Source organism: Heliangelus exortis, chromosome 3, assembly GCF_036169615.1.
Source record: "Heliangelus exortis chromosome 3, bHelExo1.hap1, whole genome shotgun sequence".
Classification (NCBI taxonomy): Eukaryota; Metazoa; Chordata; class Aves; order Apodiformes; family Trochilidae; genus Heliangelus; species Heliangelus exortis.
Window position 1 is genome coordinate 59723638 of NC_092424.1, and position 21325 is coordinate 59744962.

General features: G+C 43.6%; 2 protein-coding genes and 2 long non-coding RNA genes across 5 annotated transcripts in view; 3 read left to right on the forward strand and 1 right to left on the reverse strand.

The window, feature by feature from the left end:
• The window catches only part of MED23 (mediator complex subunit 23), a 320898-nt gene that overhangs the window by 145316 nt on the left and 154257 nt on the right, over nucleotides 1-21325 (forward strand). The gene's annotated exons all lie outside the window — the stretch shown is intronic.
• Nucleotides 9560-14369, forward strand: CCN2 (cellular communication network factor 2). Of its 2 annotated transcripts, XR_011725267.1 has the most exons (6): nucleotides 9560-9961; nucleotides 10070-10292; nucleotides 10411-10662; nucleotides 10897-11108; nucleotides 11473-11849; nucleotides 14247-14369. XR_011725267.1 is itself a non-coding variant. In XM_071740904.1 (5 exons), exons 1-5 carry the CDS (start codon nucleotides 9566-9568, stop codon nucleotides 11767-11769), a joined length of 1380 nt encoding a protein of 459 aa, XP_071597005.1. In that variant the 5' UTR covers nucleotides 9560-9565; the 3' UTR covers nucleotides 11770-12804. The 2 variants fall into 2 exon arrangements, 1 of the variants encoding a protein (XP_071597005.1); XM_071740904.1 differs by lacking the exon at nucleotides 14247-14369 and having other exon boundaries at nucleotides 11473-12804.
• On the forward strand, nucleotides 14722-20682 carry LOC139794795 (uncharacterized). The gene is made up of 4 exons (XR_011725268.1): nucleotides 14722-15170; nucleotides 16443-16859; nucleotides 17715-17880; nucleotides 20547-20682. It is a non-coding gene; the product is annotated as an uncharacterized lncRNA (long non-coding RNA).
• Nucleotides 15901-20667, reverse strand: LOC139794796 (uncharacterized). The gene is made up of 2 exons (XR_011725269.1): nucleotides 20568-20667; nucleotides 15901-17845 (listed from the first exon to the last, which is right to left on the reverse strand). It is a non-coding gene; the product is annotated as an uncharacterized lncRNA (long non-coding RNA).

Sequence of the window (21325 nt, forward strand, 5' to 3'; positions counted from 1 at the left end):
CTGCACAGGCTGAACAAATGTATAAGATCCCTCGATGGCCTATTGAAAAGCCTCCTACATTCATCCATATGCTGTCCCATGAAATCTTCCCCCCTAGGCTAGCAAAAGTGGTCTTAACTATCAAGCTCATATTCAAGAAGCAGCACCTTTGGAAGAGAGCAGCAGAAAAGGAGGTTCATGGGAACCCAAGCTGAAGGTGGTGAGAAGTACTCAGCTCTGGTGAGGCCACACCTCGAGTCCTGTGTCCAGTTCTGGGCCCCTCAGTTCAGGAAGGAGATTGAGGTCCTGGAGTGGGTCCAAAGGAGGGCAACTAGGCTGGTGAAGGGATCCAGCACAAGTCCTGTGAGGAAGGGCTGAGGGAGCTGGGGCTGTTCAGCTTGGAGGAGGCTCAGAGGAGACCTCATCACTCTCTACAGCTCCCTGAAAGGAGGGGGTAGCCAGGGGGGGGTTGGTCTCTTTTCCCAGGCAACTCTCAGCAAGACAAGAGGGCATGGACTTAAGCTCTGCCAGGGGAGGTTTAGGTTGGATATTAGAAAGAATTTCTTTACAGAGAGGGTGATCAGGCATTGGAATGGGCTGCCCAGGGAGGTGGTGGATTCTCCGTCCCTGGAGACATTTAAAAAGAGACTGGATGTGGCACTCAGTGCCATGGTCTGGTAACTGTGGCAGTAGTGGATCAAGGGTTGGACTTGATGATCTCTGAGGTCCCTCCCAACCCAGACAATTCTATGATTCTGTGATTCTAAGTGATGGCTCTGTACTTTAGAGAAGGTAATTCACTTAAGACCCTAGCAAAATGGAGAAAGGTGGTGACAAGGAACTGGCACTCAGACTGCTGTAGGAAAATAGTGGTCAGGAAAAGGAGAAAGCTTCTGAAATGAATGGGGATAATAAACAATTTCTGTAAAAGCGAATACTTTGCAAAGTGCAAAGGGCAGAGGTGGGTGATGAATAAAGTTTTACCCCTTGTGCTCCGGGCAGGACCCGGTACAGCTGCTCAGGAAGTGTCACCGCTGTCCTACAGTCAATCTGCTGAAGCTATCTACAGATATGTACTGTATTATGTCTTACAATTATCTCAGCTCCTACACTTACTGATTCAAAACTTCCTTCCAAGCAAGAGCAGTCATTAGGCAAGAGCATAATAAACCTTGAGGCTGTTTTCACCAGAAGTCTCCTGGTATCAACACTGTGGCCTTGTATCGCACAAATACATCTTAACCATCTTAAACTTTGGAGATTTTTTTCTCTCTACCTTTCCTGTTATTCCCACCTTCTGTCTCCCCAGAATAATGCATTACTTCACTTAGTTTGGGAGTAGCAAACATGCTCCAAGTCCTGCAACTGTGTTTCAGCTTGGCGTTCTTGGTGTCTCTGGGACAGCATTTCTTAATCCTCTAGTGCTTTTTTTGTTGAGTATTAATATTTTTTAAAAAATTAAGTGATGAAAACATACTGCTCTGTGCTGGTTTGCAGAAAAAGCAGAAAAAATGAAGGAATTTGGAGCAAAAACATAACTTTCACCGGATTTGCTCCAATGGCCTTCAAGAAATAAAAAATTAGACACTTCTTCCATTCATCAACTAATTTGGGTTGAAATGCAGCATGTGTGGTTTTCGTTTTCTGTTTGCATTTTTATCTCCGTTTAACTCTCTAAAACTATAAAAACAATCCCCAAGAAAAATCAAGAAATGTCAAGTTTAGACACAAGCTTGCCTATTGTATAAACATTCTTGTTATCTTAGGTGTTTATTGTTGAACAAAACCAGCCTTGCATTCCTCAAGACTTTGAATATACTTAACGTAGTTCTATTCAAACCTAGACACGTTACCTCCCAAAAGCATAAATAAATTCCTTAGGTCTTATTTGGAAACTGGATCATTAATTCTCTTTATGTCTGTGTGTGTGTTATGCTAGACACAAGGTTGTAGAACAGGCATTCAATTTATCAATATATTATACATAAAGAATGTGGATTTCTCCCAGGTTTTCTTTGATGATAGTTCAATAATTCAATAGAATCACAGACGTACAAAAAGCACAGAAAAATTTCACCCAAAGAATTGTTTTCCTTCTGGTCCTACTTTCGTTATTATAATCAAAAGCAAAGACCTGCTTGTCATATTTTCCTCTGCATTCCAAAGTAACACATTTAGAAAGAAATACACAGCATTTTTATTTCTCATGACAGGTTACAGAAACATAAAAGTCAGTTTTGAATTCCTCCTTTGATTCTTCCTTTTCCCTCACTTTTATCTAATTACAGATCTGTGCACTCTGATCTGAAGGATTTTATGAAAACAAAACATGCCTTTGGTTTCTTTCCTGATCAGTAAGTAGTTCCTGCAAATTACTTCATTCTTTAACAAAAAAAAAAAAAAAATGTTGGCTAAGTTGTTCAAATATAAAACTCCCCAATACAGACTCAAAAAGCAAGGAACATGTAGTCGCTCCACAGTGCCCCTCAACAGAGCTCATTCCAGTGGGCAGCAGGGCCAGGAAAAATAGAGACTGGCATCCAAAGATGCTCAGAAGAGCACCCAGACTTTGCTGCAGACATGTCTCCCCTCTTCTTCTGGCACCCAAGTTCATCCATGGTTGAACAGACCTGAACACTGTTTCTCAGCCGTAAAATGCTGTGAAAGCAGTGAGAAGAAGGAAGCTGCCAAGACCACCTCATCATCCTTGGCTGCTTCATTTACACCACACAACATTTCCTCTGCTTCCTTCTGTGTCTTTCCCCCATCCCTCCCCACACAAACATACACATACACCTTTCCCTTCAGCCTGATTTACCCTTCCCCACTCTGCACCACGGCTGGCTGGCTCTGGGTACAGGCTCAAATACAGCACGTGGGTGGGAACCTAACAGGAGTCCCCTTCCACCCTCCTTTCATGCTGCACTAATCCTAAATCCCAGCCCACTCTCACACCTACCTCCCATCTCTGCCCACACCCCTCCTTCTCAAAAAGGCACCAGGCCCACTGGCAGGGCAAGGCAGGTGAGAGCTGCCACAGAACATGCACTGTGGAAGCAGCTGTGGTCAGACATAGGGCCAGAGGGTAACCCACACAGGCTGAGGCATGAAGAACCCGTTCCACCTCCTCATCCTCCCAGCACAGGACCCGTAGAGTCCAGACACTCCTGCTTTAAGCAGGCAGAGCGGATTTCACCAACACTAACAATCCCACAAGAACGACCCTTTCCTATTAAATGGTCCAACTTTCCTCACCATGTCCTTTGCCTTTCCAAGGTGCCTTGCCTCTGCCTAGCATTTTTTCTTTGTTAGCAAATAGTCCTAACGTGGGAAAAGCCTTTCGTCACACTGACAGGGATTTTGCAAGTTCTGTACAACTCCCACATGTCCTCTCCCCTCCTGAGGCAGGGAAACAATTCAGTCACATTGCCCTTACATCTGGACAGAAAAGCTGACTGGAATGAATAAGAAAAACAGGATGGTTTTGCGATGCATTGAACCATTCAGCCTGTCCCAGCTGCAGAAACCTTACAGCTCCTTCCTCCATCCAACCTTTTCATTCCAAGCACATCTACGCTTCCTTTGCACCCATTCTTCTGCATGTAAGGGGCTGGCCAGGATACACTCCTGGAACACAACCCTTGCATCGGTGGCTTCTTGGGCAGCACAGTCCTTTCCAAACTTCTACTCCCCCCTGTGGCAGCTTGATGGTAAAAAAAAATAAATAAAAAGCATGCTGTCCAAGTCACGTACTCTGCTGTCCCTTTTTGGAAGCCTTTTATGAACAAAAAGAAAATATAGATGTAAAGGCCTAGATGAGGTTTCACTAAATCTGAAAGGACAGTAAAATAAGAAAGCTGTTCCCAGAGAATTTGAAATTCAACCCTCTGTATCTTTTGAGTGACATGACGAGAAAGAAATAGATGAGGCTAGTTTATATGTTTTTTAACGCTCACCCAAAATTTTTGTACTACAAAGTTCCTAACTCAGAGAGTGAACACTGGCTAGGACAGTTCTAGGATTTTCAAACACCTTGCAAATCCTAGGTAATGAAAAAGGGCAATTGATGAACTGTCTTTTCATCCCATATTAACTAATATTAACTAATCATACAGATCTACCATGCTATTAAGGGTAGACTTTTCCACATGAACCATCACAGGTTACTTCCTCACAAGAAAAGCACCTCAAATAACTTCACAGACTCCAATTTCATAAAGACCTCATTGTCCAAAAGTCAAAACAAACACCTAGGTACAGTAAAAACCTTGATTTCTATTTAAAAACGTTTATTAAAAATGTTATAAATGGAGCAATATGCTCAGAAACACTTGATGTTAGTGTGAGTCCTACCAATTTCACAACTTCACACTTACTACTTAAAAGCCACTCATCACGAAGACATTTGTAGCAAGATTTGTTGTAAACAGAGACCGTTGCTGTTTAAAGCAGCCAAGTTTCCTCAATTATTTCCTGTAGGAAATCAAAATATCTTAGAAATTACCCCACTTAACCGACGATGCACATTTCTTCAAATATCTGCTTTTTTAGGCTGTATGGGAAAAACACTTTGACAGAGAATTTCCCATCACCACCAGAGAGATTAGCATTGTAAGATGGTTTTCAGACTTGGTCCAGTAGTTGCTAAATTTCACACACATCCACAGGTCAATAGGAAGCCACCTTGGCTGTTGTAAGTTACATCCTATCTTCCTCATCTGCGTCAGTTGTACAGATGTATTTACATAGGTCACATACCACACATCACTTGCTGAAAAAATGTCAGCCAAGCTGGCAGCTGAACCACGGGGAACAATTTTTCTGAAAAATCAAGCTATATCCACAATCATATGTTAATAAGTTGAGGTCATTACGTTTTTCTGCAGATCAGCTGAGGCAGCCTGCTTATCAAGTCCTATACAATAACCCAATTCCTCCCGTTTGTCAGGAAGGGCTGTATAAACAGGAAAGCCCTCTATACCAGGGGCTACTCTATACCAGGGTCAGTGAACTCAGGCAGCATCAAAGAGGGCCCAAATTTTACAGTGATCTCCCTCCCCAAAGAAAACACTCTATTCATCATTCCCAGTATCTACAAAAATCAGTCTTACTCTATCAGACAACACAGACAAATGTATCCAGAAGGATTCTCCACAGCAGCTACAACATAAATTTAAGAGATCCCAGTGACTACAGCAGAGAAAACTGCATTTGAAAAATTTTGAAGTCCTAACTAAAACATTGATGTCTCTCAGCCTGGGGCGAAAACCACGTAAAACGTCAAAATCTGCACTGACAGATCCTAAGAAAAGGGTGGAAAACATGCATTTTCAAGTAAGCAGATTTGATTCCTTCCTGCTCACAAGAGCCACAACAGAGTGGGAGGAGGTGTTCCACACTGCAGTCCTACACTAGTTGACTTACTACTGCAAGAGGTTGTGTATCTCAGTGGAATCTGAGAAGCAAACAACTGAAAGTCCCTTTTCTCCTTACTCACACATGCAAGATATAGAAGGGCTCTGCTCTTCCCCACAAAAATCCAAGACACCCCATCCTCTGCACAGATGTAGCAGTGAATGCTGATCCCTACAGTGCTGATAAGACCTATGGGAAATTTTTCAGAATAAAATCAGAATAGTTTTCAGAATAAAATCAATAAAGTACTGAATCTGAGGCTCAGATCAGATGTAAAGGATCTTTGGCTTCATGATACTAATATTCTCCCTTTCATACAAATAATTTTACATGTACTTTGAATGCCCATTTAGATTATTCTACTTCCAGTTATCACTTTGCTGCTTTAAGACCACACACATTCATAAAGAAAACCCCAGCAGCTTTTTAAGAATGAATCCAAGAGCTTGAAGGAACATTTTGTGACCACAGAAGAAAAAAATACTACATGGTAGAACATAAAGAATGTAAGTTCAAATAATGATGATTATGGAAGACAACAGAACTCAGCTCTGCTAGTAGGCATCACACCTCATGGTTTTGCTTTGCTTATACTGCTAAGCAGCTTTAGCTCAATGTACCTGAACTTCTCAAATCCAGTATTTTGATGGCAACACTGCATTCAGTGAATCTGTCCAACTGATGCTATCAAGGAATCTGACACGGTATCTTGAGGAACTTGGACTAGGTTCACCAGTTCAGCAGCAAACATTTCCACAGGCCCTATGCCATCTACTGCACTGCTCAACCTTCTTATCCTGGTTCACTTCAGAGGAGCAAATGCCTTTAAATTATTTAAAGGAGCAAATGCCTTTCATTGGAACTATCACAGCTCCAAAGTGGAAGGCTTGAACCATGTGCCTCACTCCAACAAAGCAACCTAAGGGGCACAACATGGATAACTTGCTGGGAAGTTATCCATGTTGTGCCCCTGGGAAATGAAGTTTTCTATTTCCATTGCCTTTGTTGATTCATGAGGTCACGTGTCCCTCCAGAAAAGGATGAGTAAGCCCAGCAAGTAGTCTATTTCAGAGCACTTTCTATGCCTACATATACGTAGAATAAGTTACCAGATGACTTCTGAGACAGACAATACCAAGCAACCACACTCAGAATGGAATCGATCTCCTTATTTTCATTCTGTGCCTATTTCTCAGCTAGCAGGGTAAGTCTTGCTTGGAATCTGCATTTTAAGCAGAAGTCTACTAACATAACTTTAACAGGGCCTCTCAGGATTTGGAGATATATTTATGACAATTTTTAAGAAATATCCTGGTGAGCATTTTGGGAAAGGAACTGATTGGCACACTAAACTCAAGGCAAGCCAGAAACGCCTGAAGCCAGCTACAAGCCTATCATGATGATAAACAGCTCAGGGTCCAGATGTCCGTATATGGCAAGACTTCCTATAAGACTGACAGTACTGTATGTGCATTGCGTATGGTTGTTGGATCAGATTCACATTCCTCCAGTATGTTTCTCTGGGAGCTTTTGATTTCCGCTTTGAGGGCTGGCTCAGACCTCCAGTTGCTCTCACAAAAAAATATCTGTGACTGAAAGTTGAAAATGTGCAAGATTCTTTCTTTAAGTACACAAACACTTCAAGTCTAGCCACTTTCCTGTAGTCTTGCCAGGTTTTCAGTATGTCTGATACCTGATCAAGTGACTTTTGGGGGGGAAGAGGGCAAAAAAAAAAAAAGAAGGAAAAACATGAGAAAGGAATGTAGCATATCCACACCTGTACATTTTACAAGACTTTCACCAAAGGAACCATACCAACTGAAGCTCCTGTAGACACACACATACCGTATATAGCTGTGTAAACAAGTCTGCAAGGCCAATGTAGTGAATTCCTAGTTTCAGCAGAAAAAATACACTACCTCTAAAGCATGTGCTGTATAAACACCTGCATGGAAGTCAAAAGTAGTGCATTTTAACCATTTTATGCATCGGTGCCAAGACGTACTTCTCCAACCCATGAGATATTGCCATCAGCAAGGATAAACTGAAGATGGACTGGAGTCTAAAAATACTACCTTTGCTTTCATGTTTCCTTTGTCCCTGTGCACACATACACATCCATAAACCGGGTGCATCTAACAGCACAGAAAACAAAATGACAAAAAGGCAAACCCCATGGGCTCAGATTCCTACCCAGTCTCATGGGTAGGTGCAATTGTGAATTCAGTGTGCTGATGCCCGCTTCACAGTGCTGCATAACCAGAATTACTTCTGAAGTCCAACTGCCTATTTAAGTCTTCTTTCTCAGGGCAGCAAGTGGATAGGGCTTGCTGTACTTGGCCTACAGTGTGAGGACTTAGGACAGATTTATCCTTTAATTTTGGATTTCCTGGCTTTCTGGTGGCTTGTTACTTTTAAACATACTTTTTCTGTCAGTGAGATTCTTAGGTTTTGTTTAATAAAATTGTTTCTCCGAAAAAACCTCTTACACGGAAAATTATAAAACATGTCTAGAGCTTCTCTCTCTCTGATGTTCTCCTACCATATTTAGGCATTTAAAAAAAGGCATTCTGTTTACCTGGTTACATTTGCATTTTGGTATGCATGTCATACATAGTTTGGTACACATATTATTTACCCAGCTCTGAGGCCTTCAAGAAAACACAGATTTCAGGAGACCTCATGGGTTCAGGAACACATATTATCTACCATAACTGTTCCTCTGAGATTTTTGTTTGTTTGTTTGTTTCAGAGCCAATTGCATTTCTACTAATAGAGAATTTCGAGCAGAAGAAATGACATCCAAGTGACTTTTCCAGCCAGAGCACAGTGCTGAAAGAATAAAAATAAGTTTTACAGTACAATTCATCCTGCAGGGGCTTTACATGAAAACACTGCTTTTTCTCTCAAGAATCCTCTGCATACATATTGCTGCATTATAGCATGGAAGTATGCCTACATATTGGAGAGTTGGAGAAAAGAGGGACATGGCAGCAGGAGAAAGACTACATGCAAAAGAAGTTATCTGTTAAGATATCTATCAGATTTCAGTTTGCCTGATAAATGCACTGAACAGTCTCTATCATTAAACACAAACATACTTCTATAGGCCAAAAGCCAAAAAGCTGGCATTCCTTGAGTTAAAGTGAAGGTCAAACAACATGACATCACTGAATATTCAATACATGGGGAGGTAGGGGAAGAATCATCCTCCTGGTAAAAAAAACCTAACCAAAACAAACAAACAAAAAAAATCCCCAAAACTGTAACAGTTATCTGGAATGATTTAATACAAGCCACAATGCTTAAGTCTTGGGTTCAGTCAAATACAAACCACAACATTTAGGTTTTGGCTGGCTGTGGTGGCATGCCAGTTTCTTCTTGTTGTCATCCTCGGGTGGACCATCAGCGAGGCTGGGAGGCAGGGATGTGCGAGGAACGTGTTGCTCAGAAATGACAGCTGCATGCAGGCAGTGGGAAAATAATAGCCACTTCTTCCACGCTTCAGACTCCGTCCGCTGTGCCAAATATTTCAGAGTAAATAGCCACTCTCTCTATTCATAGAGAGCATCTATTAGGGAAGGAACACATTACAAATACTCAGTATGATTCAGTGGTACACAGAGTCAATTTATACCCGGTAGCGTAATTATACCTTTTTTTGGTGGTACCAAAGCGCCGGGACCGCTCTCCACCGGTCATGGGCACCCCGAGGCAAGGGCCCTGCCGGCTGCCCGCTCCCGGGAGCTCGGTGGGGGCTGGGGACGCCCCCAAATCCATTCGCCTCCTGTCCCCTCTGTCCGGGGGAGGGACGAGGGGCGAGCAGCGAGGACGCGAAATAGCGGATTCCCCCGTCCGCCCCTGGCAACCACCCCGCCGCCCCCCTCACCCATCCAAGCAGGACCCTCCGCTCGACTCGAAATAACGCGCTGCTGGAGGGGCGGCCCGGGGGGGAGGGAGAGGGGGAGAGATGTCCGAGAGTCGCTGGCAGCAGAGGTGACTCACATTTAAAAAACATCGGGATAAAAAATAAAAATACGTGAGGGGAAGGGTGTGCGTTCGGAGGAGGGGGGGGCGCAGACGGAGGAATGCGGGAGTCAGGGGTCAGGGCCGCTTCGGGGCGGCGGCGGCGGCGCGGGGCGGGGCGGACGGCGCGGCGCGGCGCGGAGGAATGCGCGGAATGTCGCTGTTTGTCCGCGGCCCCATTCAGCCCATTTGGCGAGGCCGAACCGCCGCCGCCTATAAAGGGGCGGCCGTCCCAGCACTCAGCAGTCACACAGCCACTCTCTCGCTGGACTCGGAAGGAGCGGAGAGGAGGAGAGCGGAGCCGCGCAGCACAAGAAGCAGCCACTCATCCTCCGACCCGCATCCCATCGCGACAGAACCGTTCGCGCAGCCCTACTTCAGGAGATTGGCCCGGCAGCAAACTTTTCTCACCTCTCCTCGGCTCACCTCACCGTCTCATTCTCCGAGCAGCCCAACGCCGCGCCGTCTACAAGCCGACCAACCCCGCGGGATGGCCCCCGTCAGCTTCGCCGTAGTTCTTCTCCTCGCCCTCCTCAGCCCGGTAAGTGCTGATGCCCGCGGTGCCGCCACCTCTTGCCCCGGCCGGCGCGGTCCCGGCGGCGGCTCTGACGCTCCCCCCTTCCCTTTCTCTCTCCCCCGCCGCTCTCAGGAGGCTCAGGGCCAGGAGTGCAATGGGCAGTGCCAGTGTGGTTCCGGTCCCAGTCCCACCTGCCCCGCCGGCGTCTCCCTGGTGCTCGACGGCTGCGGCTGCTGCCGCGTCTGTGCCAAGCAGCTGGGCGAGCTCTGCAGCGAGCGCGACCCCTGCGACCACCACAAGGGGCTCTTCTGCGACTTCGGCTCCCCCGCCAACCGCAGGATCGGCGTCTGCACCGGTGAGTGGGATGGGGGGACAGGGACCGAGTCCCACCGGGCTCAGGGAAAGGGGGAAGCCGGGTCCCGGCCCCGCTGAACCTCCCGCCCGCCTCACCCTTCGCCTCCTGCCCCTCACAGCTCGGGACGGCGCCCCGTGCGTCTTCGGCGGCATGGTGTACCGGAGCGGAGAGTCCTTCCAGAGCAGCTGCAAGTACCAGTGCACCTGCCTGGACGGGGCAGTGGGCTGCGTGCCGCTCTGCAGCATGGACGTCCGCCTGCCAAGCCCCGACTGCCCCTATCCACGCCGGGTGAAGCTCCCTGGAAAGTGCTGTGAGGAGTGGGTCTGTGATGAGGCCAAAGAGCAGACTGCCGTGGGACCTGCTCTCGCTGGTGAGTGGGGGTCCCTCAGTGGGTGGCTGCGTGGGGGGAAGGGGTACCTTGCAGGAAGGATGGAGGTTGTGGGATGTGTTGAGGTAAGGTGCTCCGGCAGCTGGAGTGCAAGTGGTCAGTGGGGTCACACCACAGATAAGCAAGGCTGCATGAATTTCAAAGGAAGAGGAAGAGAGGCTTTAGCAGCGAGTTAGGCCAGGCTGTGGTCTCATCCTGGTTATCTTTCCCCTGCAGCTTATAGACTGGAAGATACTTACGGTCCAGACCCAACAATGATGCGTGCCAACTGCCTGGTGCAGACAACTGAATGGAGTGCTTGCTCCAAGACCTGTGGCATGGGCATCTCAACCAGAGTCACCAACGACAATGCCTTCTGCAGACTGGAGAAACAGAGTAGACTGTGTATGGTCAGGCCTTGTGAAGCAGACCTGGAGGAGAACATCAAGGTAAATAGTCTCATCTTTACGTATGGGCTGTTAGGATGTTTTCATCCACTGGTAAAACCCTTGTCTCTTACAAAAAAAAAAAAAAAAAAAAAAAAAAAAAACGAAAAGGAGCAGTTCTGATATGATAGGATGTCAGTTATAAGTGGCGTACTTTGAAATTTGAGTTTTGCCCCAGTGGTGAATATTTTACGGTTAAATACCCTTAATTTTCTGTCATGCTGTATAATGGCACTATGTAAGAAACTCTCGCTTAATGAAAAATATAATAAGGATTAGCTTTGTCTTCTTGCCCTGAGCTTGCAAACTTAGTACTGTGTGAAAGCCTGCCTTCTAAACATCTTGTGTTCCCTTATATTCTCAACAGAAAGGCAAAAAGTGCATTCGCACCCCCAAAATCTCCAAGCCTGTCAAGTTTGAGCTGTCTGGCTGCACCAGTGTGAAGACCTACAGAGCTAAGTTCTGTGGTGTCTGCACTGACGGGCGCTGCTGCACACCCCACAGAACAGCCACCCTCCCTGTGGAGTTCAAGTGTCCTGACGGGGAGATCATGAAAAGGAAAATGATGTTCATCAAGACCTGCGCCTGCCACTACAACTGCCCCGGAGACAATGACATCTTTGAGTCTCTGTACTACAGAAAGATGTATGGAGACATGGCATAAAGCCAGAAGGAGACGCTAGCTAGATTCTCCACTTGAACTGATTTGCATCTCATTTTGTAAACATGATTCAATAGCACAAGGTATTTAAATCAGTTTGGTTTTTTTTTAATTCAACAAAGTGTTCCATGTGACTCAAGACAATTTTTCTACTGACCCCAAATGGTGGTTTGAAGAAGAAAGTAAAATGGACAGTGGGACCACAGCAAGACACAGCTTCAGAACATGCTGTTCATGAGGTGGTGTGAAGAAGTTAAGGGAAATAGAAGGGAAAAGCAGAGTCAAGCAGAAGTTCCCTTAATGTGGTACAGCGTGCTTTATCTAGTAGTGCAATTGAGGAGACCGATAGCACGTTTGCTGGTGCTGCTTTAGTGACAGCAGCAGGAATGAAAATCCTTACCCAGCAAAGTGTTAAGTAGAAGGTGTTCTGTTAGTCAGGACAGTAATGTTGCAGCTCTGACACTCTGATTCATATGGCTTGATCAACAAGAATCAGAATCATGTCTATTAGACTGGACAGCTTGTGGCAGTTAGTTTACCTGTACAAGCTACCTTTTATTAATATTGTAAATATTGTGTGTATATATATTTGTACAGTTATCTAAATTAATTTAAAGTTTTGTGCCTTTGTTTAATGCTTTGAAATTTCAATGATAGCCTTCTTTTTTTGGAGCAAGATAGGTAGGATTCAAAGCTTGTCTGACAATGCATTCAAAGCATGAAATAGATACTCTAGTGGAAACTGTTCAGTTAGGACTAAATGGTGAGTTGAGATAAAGATGGAGATTGTTAGTTGAGCTGCCTGTATCCTTCCTTGCAAAGCACTCATCTGGCAAAATACATTTGCTTCACTTCATTGGACAAGTGGCTTTAAGAAAAATGGCTCCTCTGTAGCTCATCAGTCTTTCCACTTGAGCATTTGTTTCGTTCTTTGACTATGGCTCTTTTTGGACAGTTTATTTGTTGAGAAGTGTGACCAAAAGTTACATGTTTGCACCTTTTTAGTTGAAAATAAAGTATTTATATTTTTTATATAAATGGCTGGGTATTTTATTTACCTGTAGTCTTCACTATTATTTTACATGTTCCTAAGAGGGCTTGGCTTTGCACTAGGTGAAAATCAAGTAATGCATGGGGGTTTTTTTGTCCAGAAGCACATAAACTCATGAATAAGCTAATGATTTAATTATTTATGGTTACTTACCCTATTACCAGTGAAGTAACTGTAGTTTGTTACTCTTCTTAATTTAGAATGGAGGGCAGGGGCAGGCTTGCTTGGGCGAGCCACCTGGTATTACATTAGGAGGTACAGCAGGTTCCTCTATGTGTCACACATGGTGGCTTTAAAATGAGCCAGCTACTCACCATAGTATTCAACTCCTGCTATAACACACCATGCAATGTGCTTCATTTCATTTAAATGTTCTGTGGGTTAACATTTCTTTTCACCTAAGGCAAGGAAAATGTTTTTAAAGTATCTGCACTGAAGTGGCTCCTGACTTGAGCCAAATCCAGAAGTCCAGAATTTGGTAAAATTATCAGTGAGGTGTATCATAAAAATCACATAACAATACAGGTTGCAAAGGGCTTCTTAAGGTCTGGTTTAACCTGGATGCAGAGTAGGGCTAACTTAAATGTTCTTTTTTGATTTAAGACATTGGTAATGTATCCTAGACACAGTTCTGAGTTCAGATGGTAAATAGCTGAGTTATCTTCCTGTTTGATGACTGTCAGGCAAATCATTTTATGTGACAGCTGTGTCTGTTAAGTGTCCTTTGATACAAGCTCTTGTAGGCTGTAGGCTCTTGTAGGCTCTTGTAGAGATGTGAAGCATTGGAAGAGCTACACTTTTTCATAATGGTCCAAACATTTTTCTCTGATAAGTAAAAAACAGTATAAGGATAGTTGTTAGTCATGTGCCTATCCCCCTAAAGCTAAAAGAAAGCTTCAGTTCTGTGCTACAGGTCCTACATTAATAACAGACTTCTTTTTGTCCCTTTATTAAGACAAGGGGATTCTCTGAATTTAAAATTAACCTTTGCACTAGAAGCATTAGTTCTTGTTTTCAGAAAAAAACATGTTCTCTCCAACAAGAATCCTTTTCAGGCAAACAAGTTCAATCTGGAATTGGCTGCTGGTGAAAGAGTGTTAGCTTACAAAAATGTCCATCCTTCCTGAGCACCTTCCAATCCCATTGATTTCAGTAGCATTAGTGGCAAATCAGTGTAACACCAGCTTTGACCAATGATGGACAGCAGAGCCCTAACTTAATGGGAAGTCAATGAAGAGTCTTGCCAGTGGCCTCACCAAGCTTTGCATGTGGCAGTAGGAGCATTTCCTCTTCCTCTAAAATATATGATGAATTCTCCTGGCACAAAGGCAGTAGGTTTCTGTTTCCTGTGCAAAATAATTCTGGGTAGCCTCTGGCTCTTACATCTCCTGAGATTCTCAAGCATCTTTTCCTCTATTTTTTTTTTCAGGTTCTGAATATGACACAGCCATTCACCTCACCCTGGAAACACTTCAAATGCTCATAAAACCACAAGAGCTGCTTGTCTGAATGCTACAGTGGCTTCACCCCCAAATAACAAGAGAACTGTCATTTCTACCTGGACTTCATTCATAGCCATCACTATAGAAGTTCTCAGGATCAGAAGAAGAGAAAGAAGCACAATGTACCTGGCAGGCTGGGACCAGTGCCCTTAAGAGACGAGGTGGTTGTGATGCTGCTCAAGCCCATTCATTAATAACTCTGCTCTGCATTCTTTTACAAAATTATATCAGACCCTGTAATTAATGACCGTTCCTTATAACATCAAACCCTTGAACCTCATGATCAGCTCATGAGATTCGTGCAGGTTCTGGTCCCAGTCCTCAGTAGTATAGACTGTATCTCAGACACTTAAGCTGCTCAGTGCTGCAGCCTCCCCCAGCTCTGCCAACCAGCCATGCAGGCAGAGAGAACAGCAGCAGTGCTTTAGTATAGGAAGGGCCACCTGTAATTAAGACCACATCCGTAAAGGGGCTCCTCCAAAGCAACTCAGGACCACCACCTGTCCTCTGCATGGCAGTGCCATGATGCAGCTGCTTTGCCAATCGTCTGACAATTATCACGCTGCTTCATGGGCCGGGGATGAAGGATGGAAGAGGCCTTACGTCAGAGTGGTTTAATGGTGGTTTGCTGTTGCCACTGTGAATTAAAATAAGCGAGTATGCTGCATACACAACTCTGTTTAGCAAGCTGTTACTCTCTCCTGAGCATATCGGGGGTCACAGATCTCTGCTATCACAGCATGATAATGATCTGCACTCTTTTTTTTTTTTTTTTTTTTCCTAGGTACATATGTAGTCTTCTCATGGAAGCATGCATTTTACACCATTTGACGTGTGCTGGAGCTTTGAAGGTAAGGAAATTTCAATATTCTGTTGTAAGGTCCCCTAGGGGTGTAGGTAGTCATAGTGCTGTTAGTAAGACTTTCTTTCAAAGGTATCCTGAGAAAAAGAAGCCCGTGTGTGGAATTTATGGCATCTTAAATGATGGTTAAAATGTGGGCCTTTCAACCATAAAGCTGTTTCTTGATTTCATTCTTTGTGCCTAAGATGCATAGCTGTGAGGATAAAAACTTGAGTTTAAAAGTCCAAAGTCACTTACATGGGAGAGAACATTCCTTCACATTCACATTCCTTCCAATTTTGGTAGTTTGCTTTTAGATGTTTGCATCCTCAGAAAAGTCTGTTGTGTCAATTCACTACCATGCTTTTAAAATATTTTATTCATATGAGAAAGTACATTAGTTCAAATGACTAGCTCCTTAAAATGGATCTCCAGCAATACTAATAACCCAGTTGGTAGTGGACGACTGTAAAGTCAATACTCACTTAATCATTAAACAGGAATTCAAGGTGGCTGAAGACCAGACTATCCATTAATTTGTGAAATGACTTTAAGCCATCAAAGTATTTGAGATTTTTGTACCAAAACAGTTTTGCATGGATTTGCAGCTTAGCTTTCTAACACAACACAGATGTGAACAACAGACACGGATTATAGCCCTTTCATATGAAATAGTCTCTACTCTCCAGATGGAAATTTGTCAGATTCCTCAGAGCTAAGAAACATCCAAAAGACACTAGTTAAGAAACTCTTCAAGAATGAGCCACTTTTAATGATCCATAACCACACAGGAACAAATAAGTCTTTGACCACTATCCAGTTGTTTGTCTCATAAAGATGGGGACTCAGCTGAGAAAACTGACTTTTGGACACCACTAGAAATAATATACAGTTAACTAGATGATTTGTAGTTTTTTTCATGTAACATAGCTTTTTTTTTTTTTTTTTCACACATTGCACCTGAAGAAAGCACTCATACCAGTACACTGAAAAGGACATTAAATGTAAGAAGGAATAGTAATATTCTTACCTAAACATATAATAACTCAATCATTCTGACTTTGCATCCTACCACCAAAAACTTAAAGTTCTTTAAAAACAGTGTTTAAATGTGGCTTTGACTGATGTTTCACTATGCCTACATATGGAAGTAATTAGCAAGGAGAAGTTGGGATGAAATACCAGTGTAAGGCTTTGCCCAAAACCCAACAAGAATCTGAGAGAGGAAGTAGCTCAGTTAACTTATTTTTCCTCTCATTTTCCACTTTTTTCCTCCCTGCAGTTCCTTTGATTCATGCCCATAAATGGACATACCAAAAGCCACCACATTCTCACAGTGTTTTTCAGCCTTCCTGGAACCAGGAAATACCAGGAATTTCTTCAAGGAACCTGTTCCCAAACTGTACTAAAGTCCTCCACACATTTAGCATTTGAGTGGAGTTTAGAAGCATGACTAAGGTCCCATCTCCAGTGCACGACCCAGTGTTGCTCCTGCATGGCAAACAACTTGTTGCAGTCACTGCTGCTAGTTCAGCACTTCTCTCTGCCAGTCCGAGCCCACACCCCCAGAGCAGCAAAAATGGGTCAATTCTGAAAATTCCCCCCAGAAACCTCTGGCTCTGTGTTGTGGAAGCATTCCTCTGCCCCAGTCTGTTACTGGGGCAGTGCCAAATGCAGGAGTATTTATGTTTGCTTAATGGTAAGTAGCTCCAGCCCTAATAATAGTATAATAGTGTTTATGCTGTGAGGAACAAAGCATTTTACAGCCTCTCGAGCAGGACCAAAAGGTTGCTAATGTGGTACTGCAGTGTAAACACAATCCAGTGGTGCCTCTATTCATTACTGGGCCCCATTAATTGCGCCACTGAAAGAAATGCGCAATCCAAATAAACGTTTGTTGTTTTAAATTAGTCCTATTAAAAGCAGGTATTTAACAGCTTTCAGCGGCTGTGAAATAGGGTTTTCCTGCTCCTGAGCTAAATGCTAAGAACTGGCTTTTCAGCCGGTTTTCAGGAGTTTAGCCAGCCTAGCTAATTGGCATCACTGCAGTCACACTTGTTTAGACCACCTGTGGCCCAAAGTCCTGAGGCTGGGCAAAGGGAGGGGAACTGCATGGGACTGGGAGTCTGGGAGTGCTCCCAGGAGGCTACTGGCTGGCTCTTGTGGCATCTGCTGGGCAATAAGCACTTGCAGGAGCAGAAATTGTGCAAGAAGGTGTTACCTGCTAGGGAAGTGATAAGCCAGTGCATTTGGTAAATGACTGTAGTGGACTGGAATTCAAAACAGAGCTGAAGTACAGCTCAAGCTCTATCCACTGTGACAACTGGGAAGGTATTAGATATAATCTCAAAATACTGGGATATGGTCTGGTGTTCATTATGCTTTCTTAATCACGTGTTTCTTAAATCATGCAATTGAAAAAGGAAAAAAAAAGTCTTTATTCTTAACCAAGGAAGACATTTGATGTCTTCTGATGAGAGATCATCTCCTCATGAACTTTGTGATTTGGCACATCACCATGCCCTGAGGGAACTTTCTTTACCCCAGTTCTCAGGCTTTGTTTACACAACATGCTCCGTGCTGTTCAGTGATCCAAGGACAGGTATGGCCCAGCTGACCTCTGCATCTGCCCTCTGCCATCACACAGCTCCAGCCCCCGGTGGAGAGCTTGGCAAGGGGAGAAGACTGGCAAAACAACAGAAAACAGATCAGCTAAACAGGTGACTGTCCCTCTGGTGTTCAACATCACAGCCAACAAGAGCATAACAGAAAGATCATAGTGTGCAAAATGTGCACCTTTTCATCTGTGCATCAAGAACAAGAGAGAAATGTGTCAGCTGATGAAAAGCAAGAGAATAGTTGAGGACTGCTACAGACAGTAAAATTAAGGAGTAGAAGTACACAATCTTGCTGGAAAAATACAAATTTCCAATTTGTGCCACTCTAAGGAAAATCAGTGTTAGAGTTCATTGATCTCAGTGGAAAAGAGTATTTGTTTTGACTTAATTCTCAAGAATGGCCCGTATGCAAGAGAGCAAACATGCAGAGCAATGGAAATACTAAAAATGTCACATTTCACCTTTTCCATTTATGTATATTGCTCTGATTCTAGGCTCATTCTGAAGTTTGAAAGTCCAAGGTCAATAAGTTCATCAAGCTTCAGAAATCTAAGGTCTTAGGAATTAATGAAGAAGGGCAGACCATCTTATGTTGGGAACTGCCATGAGTATCTCCCAGTGGGTTTTTCCCACCAGCATAGTAGCCATAGTTGCCCATGTGGGGGAGTCTCCTCAACTGAGTTGACTCAGTTGAGTCTGCTCGACTGAGGATTTTCTTCTACCTGTGACTCCAAAGAGTAAATAACATAGAAATAAAATGTTTCTTTGCTCACATTGATCTTTCCAGCCACAGCTCCATAGTTGATAAGTAGCCACTTAGAAAGCATTACATAGATGAGAACATTCCCCAGCCAGTGATCCCAAATGGATCCCAGCATTGCTAATGCCAGCCTAGAAGCCAGCTGGGATCAGTGTTGCAAGGGAAAGCAAGAACTGACTTTTTTTCTGAGTTATATGTTGTTGTTGCTATGTTGCTGCTCATGGTTATGTTCAGTGGAAGTAACACACACACTCTCACACAACATCCCCATTGTAGCTTTCTGTACCATGTAGTTGTTCTTATGAGGATGCATTTATAATATAAATTTGACATCTTAAGCAACTACAAATGTGAGTTTGCTTATCTGACCCTTTTGAAAACCGTATACAACTGGTATTTTTAGCTTTGGCTTTTCTGACTCTTGCAAGTATAAAGTAAGCATAGCAAAGTTTGGAAATACAATCAGTCTTCAGAGTGTAAGGACTCTGGGTAAAAATTTATTTTCTTATGAAGAATTAATAGACATGCAGAAATGAAGGAAGATTCTTCTATCCTTAGGAATGCTTTAATTCTATGTAGTTGAACAGCAAATCAGAGACTATTATTCCAATGTTTTCTCTGGCTTCTGTGTGGCTTTATCACGAAACAGTTTAGAAACTGTATGTGCCTTTGTAGCAACCACACACAGACCTACATGATGGCCCTCTACAAAAGCTCAGAGCCAAACAAGCAATCATAATGCTAGATGATAAAAATCTCCTTAGGGAGCCTACAAGAAAGTTGGAGAGGGACTTCTTACAAAGCCATGTAAGACAAAGCCATGTAGGACAAAGGGTAATGGCTTTAAACAGAAGAGAACAGATTTTGGGAAGAAATTCTTCAGTATGAGGGTGCTGAGACACTGGCACAGGTTACCCAGGGAGGTTGTGGGTGCCCCCTCCTTGGAAGTGTTCAGGGCCAGGTGGGATGAGGATTTGAGCAACTTGTTCTAGTAGATGTTCCTGCCCACGGAAGGGGGGTTGGACTGGGTGTTCTTTAAAGTTCTCTTCCAACCTAATACCGTTCTATGATTGCATGCTGTATGGTGACTGCTGATTGTGAGAGGCAAACATTTCTTGTTTCATACAGTTAAGAGTTTTGTTTAAGATCTCTCTGAGATTTATTAGACTTCATTAAACCAGTCTTTGAATTTTTTAATTTTTTTTCTCTGTATATCCACAACAGGACAACTTGTTGGCTAGGAGGATAACACTGAAACAGCTGGTTAAAAAAAAATGTACACTGGCACCTTTATTTTGTCTGGCTGCTTCTCCAAAACAAGGAGGAGGAAAAAGTCTGTCTGTCATTTTATTTCATGTGTGCATTTAGATAAAAATTGCTTTTTTTTAATGAGGCAAATTTGGAGCACGTAGTTCCTGTTACATGCTGCTCCTAATAGGCCACGTAGGGAGTGTGGATCCGTATTATAATATTTAACTTAGCTAGCATTTAATATGCCCCCTGAACCAGCATCAGACTGATAACTCCTGAAAAAGCCAATCCATCCATGCCGGGTACCACATGGGCCCTGGGGGGGGTCCCGGCTGGCAGATGGTTCCGCGCTGAGGGCTGCCAGGGTTCGCCCCGGCTCCCAGGGGTGAGACCCCGAGGTCTTTCTCGGCATCGCACTGACACCGTGTGGCTGCTCTGCTCCATCACCATCACCAGCCCGCCCTTAGAAATTTTGCCTCCCTCTGAAGGTAAGTTCATCATGTTTTGTGGGGGTTTTTTAATGCTGGGTATTTCGGTTCTCATTTGCAATAGTTCGTGCAGTTAAGATGGATGGTGTGAGGTAAGCACAGACTTGTTTGCAATGTCGGAAATCTTATTTTTCTCATGAAGTATTACAGTAATAGCTACACAGATCTGTCTGAACACCATGCATTACTTAGCCATATATTTAAATACACTCTGCATATCATTGTTACTTATATTAGAGATGCAGAAAATAAAAGATCCAAGCTTGCAGGTCAAATCCCACTGGAACTACCTGCAAGTCACAGGATGAGATGTCACAGATCCCCTTTCTTTCCTGCTCTGGGGTGCTCCTGTGCTTTGAATTGGCATCGGGCAGCGCAAGAGGAGCCCCATGCAGACACTTGCTGTGCATCCTCTGACTTCCCAATGGCATCCATGCTGAAGGAACAGATCACATCAATATATCACAGCAATTTTCACCAGCAGCTACCTAGAAAAAGAAGAGTTTTATTATTAAAGGCAATCATTAAGAAGAGTATATTTAAAATATCTTGCTTTTCATCTTACATGCTTTTTAAAAATTAATCAGGTTTCCAAGGTCAAAATTTTAGGATGAGTAGAGCTTGCTTCTCTTCCCTAGGTGGATACAGATTCCCTCACAGGCATTTGGGATCTCTCAGATATCCATGAAATTATCTGTTTAATTGCACCTCTTTTTCCAGTTGACTAAAATAAGCCTTTGTTAGTAAGTTACATTGTTGAAAGGGAAACTCATTTCTGTCCTGGCTTCAACATGCATAGGAAATGAGTCGTGTCCATTTTGTATAAGTTTGGAGTGATCATTAGGACTCTGAGTCTAACGCAAACCTCCTGAAAGGAACCTCTGATCCAGCTCCTAACTTGAGTCCTGTTTCTCTGAAATTAGTTTGGACATACAAATAGGCAAGTGTGTTGCTGTGCCTTGTCCTCTGAGTCCTCTCTACTGCAGCTGTCCCCCAGCTGAAGTGCAGAGCAGCCTGGTACATTACTTACACTCCAAATGTGGTAAAA